This window comes from Myotis brandtii, unplaced genomic scaffold (genome assembly GCF_000412655.1).
Source record: "Myotis brandtii unplaced genomic scaffold, ASM41265v1 scaffold627, whole genome shotgun sequence".
NCBI lineage: Eukaryota > Metazoa > Chordata > Mammalia > Chiroptera > Vespertilionidae > Myotis > Myotis brandtii.
Window position 1 is genome coordinate 880,971 of NW_005370397.1, and position 5,848 is coordinate 886,818.

Here is a 5,848-nt window from a genome sequence, read left to right on the forward strand (position 1 = left end):
TTAGTGTGTTTTATTTGTGGGGGAATTGTATACGTTGGCTGTATCGGTGCAGAAAGAAAGCAAAGGCTGAAAAGAAGGATTGAGAAAGAGGAGGGAGATGGGGAGAGAACACAGACATCACCAACCTCCTGCTTAGACTGGAATGACAGTGATTCTCAGGGTCACCTTCCTGAAGTGGCGGGTCACCCTTCCCCTCTAAAAGGCTGGCCCGGTTTATAAGGGGGTGTGTGCGTGCGTGAGCGTGTGCGTGTGTGTGTGTGTGTGAGCATGTGTATGTGTGTGTGAGTGCGTGTGAGTGTGTGTGTGTGTGTGAGTGTGTGTATGTGTGCACGTGAGCGTGTGTGTGAGTGTCCGTGTGAGTGTGTGAGCGTGCGTGTGTGCCTGTGCATGTGTGTGAGTGCATGCATGTGTGTGTGCCTGTGTGTGTGTGTGTGTGTGTGTGTGTGTGTGTGTGTGTAAGGAAGGATCTACTTAGCAGAGAGCAAATGGAAAGTTTAATGCCTCGTCTGGAGGCCAGAATAGCGTCGGGCGGGGTGAGGTCCATGAAGCTCCTGTCCCCTCCGCAGCTCCTGCCTGGTCTGCAGACAGTGCTGAGAGGTACCGGGAGGGAGCAGAGGGGCTCGCAGTTACTGCCTGTGACGCCCGGTGGGATGGGCGGGAGGCACCGAGGGTGAGCATCTCCAGAACCTGTTAGTGTCCCGTCTGGGAGGGCCGTGACCCCAGCCCGGGAGAGCCAGCTCCTTTATGTCCACCAGCGAGGCCCACTCACCGCGCTCTCCTCTTGCATCCGCAGGCGGAAGTGTGCGCTGGGACCGTGGCGGAGGTGATCCAGTCCGTGGTCAACGGGGCGGACGGCTGCGTGTTCTGCTTTGGCCACGCCAAGCTGGGTGAGTGAGGCTGAGCTCCCCGTCACCCTGCTCCTCCCGCTGCACCGTCCGGTCCTCAGGCGAGAGGAGAGGCTGTCCCCTCGGTGCCGAGTTAATGACCCCAAATGAGCATCTCCTGCTTCCGAGATGAGATTTCCATTCTGAGTGGATCCCCGTCATCTGGGAAAGCCCTCGAGGCGCTGCTCCTGGGTCCCGTCACCCTGCTCCTCCCGCTGCACCGTCCGGTCCTCAGGCGAGAGGAGAGGCTGTCCCCTCGGTGCCGAGTTAATGACCCCAAATGAGCATCTCTGCTTCCGAGATGAGATTTCCATTCTGAGTGGATCCCCGTCATCTGGGAAAGCCCTCGAGTTCAGGAGACGAGCAGGGGAGCAGTGGGTGTTCCCATTGGTCCAGGTCAGGGTCACGCCCAGAAAGCCAGAGGACAACATACCCTCCCTGAGCGAGGGCTGCCGGGAGGGTGGGGGCTGGAGATGGAGCCGTCGTAACAGTCAGAGGAGCAGCTCCTAGCGGAGCCCAGGCCACGGCTGCCCCATCGGTGGTTCTGGCAACCTCGCTTCCCCCCCTCCAGCCCAGCACAGCCCGCCAGGCACCTGGGAGGGAGGCAGCTGAACTCCAAGGTGCCTCCTCCACCCTGACCCGTGGCCGCCTGCCCACAGGCCGTCCCTCAGGCTGGGGGTTAGTAAGAAGTGTCCCTTGGCGGAGATGCCGCCAGAGGCCCTGGTGCTGGAGGGCAGGTCCAGCCTGAGCGGAGAGCCCCTTCCCCGCCCCCCCTTCTCTTCTCCATCTCTGATCAGAGCTGTGACCAGGTTTAATGGGCTTTGCTCACGCTGTAAAGAGACGCACAGCATTGAACCTGCGGGGGGGTGAGTGTGAGGAGGTGGGCGGTGAGATGACGCACAGGAATAGCGAGGAGTCCCTGCCTCCCGCTCTGGGTAAGACAGTGCAGAGCTGGGGGGTGTGGCCTTGGGGTCCTCCTGGAGGTACCTGGTGACTCAGTCTCGTCCCCTGCCAGGGCTCTGCGGTCTTCATTGTAGCCATTTCATCACAAGCGCCAGGAAGTGGCCTCTTGTCATTGTCGCCAATGCTGACTATCTCGTTCACCGTCATCTCCTCTCTCCCTCCCCGCCCGCCTCCGTGCCTTTCGCCTGCCTCCTCGGCATCCACTCCTGAGACTGTAGTGCCGCCTGGACACTCACACGCCATCTCCCCCCCCCCTCCCCCCCAGGCAAGTCCTACACCATGATCGGGAGAGACGACTCCACGCAGAGCCTGGGCATCATCCCGTGCGCCATCGCCTGGCTCTTCAAGCTCATCAACGAGCGCAAGGAGAAGACCGGCGCCCGCTTCTCCGTCCGCATCTCGGCCGTGGAGGTGTGGGGCAAGGAGGAGAAGCTGCGGGACCTGCTGTCCGAGGTGGCCACGGGCAGCCTGCAGGACGGCCAGTCCCCGGGCGTGTACCTGTGCGAGGACCCCATCTGCGGCACGCAGGTGACTGACAGCTCGGGGCTGGGGCTCCGGGGGCTCAGCCCACCTCCGAGGCTGGGGCCGCCCGGGCACGGGAACAGGGCGGCTCACGCGTGTTTACGCCCACGTGGCCTGGACCTTCATGGCCGCCAGATGCGGGCCATCTGCTCGCCCAACCTGAATATTTGTACCTCGGACCTAATTGACAGTGAGCAGGACTCACCACTGTGGTCGCATTTGGAGGAAATTGAATTTACATCCTTTACACCCCTTTCAGGGGGGGAGGGGTGTGCAATCTTTCTTTTGTTTAACAACAAACAGAAATATTTGCTGCTCTGCACCCGTGGCTGCGGCCACGGCGGGGCTGTTTAGGGCTCTGTGCGGCCTTCCTGGCCTGGCTCGCTGCGGGTGAGTCCTGCTGCCGTCACACGCGTGACCGCTGTGCGGTTAGAACCGCGATGTGAGTGCTGGGACCGTGGAGCCAGGGGAAGCTGCTGCGCTCTGTCAGGCTGCGCGCCTGTCCAGTGCTGCTCTCCTGCTGCTCGACGGGAGATGGCACAAGGCTGGGCAGCCTGGCTCACGTCCAGGCACCATTCTCCAGGCTTCAGCAGTCGGCTCTCTTGCCTGGTCCTCCCCGATGCCTCCTTGTTCAGACAGGCGTTCAGGTGAAGGTTAGGATCCCCTTCTCACACCCGACCACGTTCTTCCTCCGGCTCAGGCTTCCATTCCTGTTAGGAGTCCTCCATCCCCAAGCTCTTTGTGACTCACAAGGCCCTACAAGGACCTTCCTAGCGTCATCTCTTACCCTCCTCTCCCGCCGCTCCTAATGAATTACCTAGAAAGCGGTGCCCGCACACTTCAGTGGCCTATGAATCGCTGGGGATCCTGTTACAAATGCAGGCGCTGGTTCAGCAGGTCTGGGTGGTTATGCCTCTCCCACAAGCTTCCCAATAATGCCCACACTTTCAGCAGCAGAGCTCCAAGGCACCGGCGTTGCTCCTTCTGACCCCAGGGCCTTTGCACGCTCTAGTCCTTGTGCATGGAGACTCCTCCTCCCCTCGCTCTTCATCTGGCAAACTCCTCATTCTTCATGTCTCAGCTAGCTTGTCGCTTCTTCCAGGAAGCCTTCCCAGATGCTTCTCCTGTCACTAGAACATGCGTAGCAGTTGTATTGTGATGGCCCGGTGAGTTCTCGGCAACTCCCAGAGGGCGGGCACCATGTCTGACCAGGATTGGCTGCTCATAATTGTAACAGATGCATCCGACGCCATTTGGATGGGGAACCTAATTAGGACGCAAACCAGTTGGTCAGGGAAACTCTAATGCCGTGGTTCTCAAACGTGAGTCTTCATCAGAGCCCCCTGGGGGACCTGTTAACACAGACACCTGGGCTCAGTGGTCCTTGGTCAGAGCTCCAAAGTGTGGGTTTCTAGCGAGTTCCTGGGTGCTGCTGCTGCTGCTGGTCCAGGGACCCACTTTGAGGACCACCCGTCTGTAGCAGAGGACATGCTCAGATGGCACCTACCTGGCACCTACGATGGAGATCAGCTCTCCCTCCTGCCCCCCCCCTCCCCGCTCCTGCTCCAAGAATTACCTACACCATGGGTGGGCAAACTTTTTGACTCGAGGGCCACAATGGCTTCTTAAACTGGACCGGAGGGCCGGAACAAAAGCATGGATGGAGTGTTTGTGTGAACTAATATAAATTCAAAGTAAACATCATTACATAAAAGGGTACGGTCTTTTTTTTTTTAGTTTTATTCATTTCAAACAGGCCGGATCTGGCCCGCAGGCCGTACTTTGCCCACGGCTGATCTAGTCTGTATCTCCAAACTGATGCCCACACTTTCAGCAGCAGAGCTCCAAGGCACCGGCGTTGCTCCTTCTGACCCCAGGGCCTTTGCATGCTCTATTCCTTGTGCACGGAAACTCCACTTCCCCTCCGCTCTTCATCTGGCGAACTCCTCATCCTTCAGGTCTCAGCTAGCTTGTCGCTTCTTCCAGGAAGCCCTCCCAGATGCTTCTCCTGTCACTAGAACACGCGTAGCAGTTGTATTGTGATGGCCCAGTGAGTTCTCGGCAACTCCCAGAGGGCGGGCACCATGTCTGACCAGGATTGGCTGCTCATAGTTGTAACAGATGCATCCGATGCCATTTGGATGGGGAACCTAATTAGGACACAAACCAGTTGGTCGGGGAAACGCTAATGCCGTGGTTCTCAAACGTGAGTCTTCATCAGAACCCGCTGGGGGACCTGTTAACACAGACACCTGGGCTCCGCCTCCAGCCTCCCCCAGTCAGTGGTCCTTGGTCAGAGCTCCAAAGTGTGGGTTTCTAGCGAGTTCCCGGGCGCTGCTGCTGCTGGTCCAGGGACCCACTTTGAGGACCACCCTTCTGTAGCAGAGGACATGCTCAGATGGCACCTACCCGGCACCTACGATGGAGATCAGCCCCCCCCCCCCCCCCCCCCCGGCTGACCTACACCCTCAACTATGCTACAGGGTCCACCCACTTGTGCATTAATGCAGGTCCCTGGAGGTGAAGGTGCAGGTTAACTGAAGGTGAAGAGAGAGAGACCCACATGCTCTTTATGTTCACTCTTCTTGGTGAAAAGTCTTTGGCTTATTTTGTCAAACTGAGTACAAAACAACGAACACAACAGAATCTCTCTTTGAAGTTTGAGGATTTTTATGGTCTCAGATTCCAGATATCAGTCCTCACAGTTCAGAGTGATAGGGATCGCTACAGTCAGAGCAGAACGTTTTCAGAATTTGTACCGACCCTAAAACATCTCCTGCAAATCATTTCTTTGGAAAAATCAGAAATAATGATTTTCCTTTTCTCTCCCCAGAAAGGGCGCCGTTGTTCTGTTGAGGGTTTACTGTGATTGCCAGGGGGTCCCGGGGGCTCAGACACGTTGCCCACGATGCTGTCTTTAGCCCATTAATGAGGATGCCAAGCACATGGATTGAGTGACTACAGATAAAAATAGACTCCCCTTAAATAGCGTAGAGAAGGCATCCAAGTATCCTGGGTGTTTTCATTCGTCTTTGACACTTACGTCTTGCTTATAACCATGCCAGGAAATGTGGAATAGAATTGGCTTTAATTAAACGGCTGAGAAAAACGGAGAGTTGAGCTAAGCTACCCAAGTTCTTCCACTTCTCTGGGGCGCCATGCAGTAAATCACAGAAGTGGAATCACACTTCACAGCCTGCCTGCCTGCAGCCGTCTCACGTGTGAGGTCAGACGCAGGCCCCTCCCCGGGGTTCCCTTAGGTCAGTGGTCGGCAAACTGCGGCTCAGCAAACCGTGGCTCGCAAGCCACATGCGGCTCTTCGGCCCCTTGAATGTGGCTCTTCCACAAAATACCGACTTCTGCGCATGGGCCACGAAGTTTCAATCACACTGTACGTGCGCGCCCGCAGGTGGTATTTGGTGGAAGAGCCACACTCAAGGGGCCAAAGAGCCGCATGTGGCTTGCGAGCCACGGTTTGC

At 57.4% G+C, this 5,848-nt stretch overlaps 1 protein-coding gene across 1 annotated transcript in view; it reads left to right on the forward strand.

Moving 5' to 3' along the window:
* KIF26B (kinesin family member 26B) overlaps positions 1 to 5,848 on the forward strand; it is a 236,260-nt gene that overhangs the window by 181,485 nt on the left and 48,927 nt on the right. The window contains exons 5-6 of the mRNA XM_014528243.1: positions 794 to 887; positions 2,113 to 2,375. Of these exons, the coding sequence (XP_014383729.1) occupies positions 794 to 887; positions 2,113 to 2,375 (357 nt within the window). The remainder of the gene's footprint in view (positions 1 to 793; positions 888 to 2,112; positions 2,376 to 5,848) is intronic.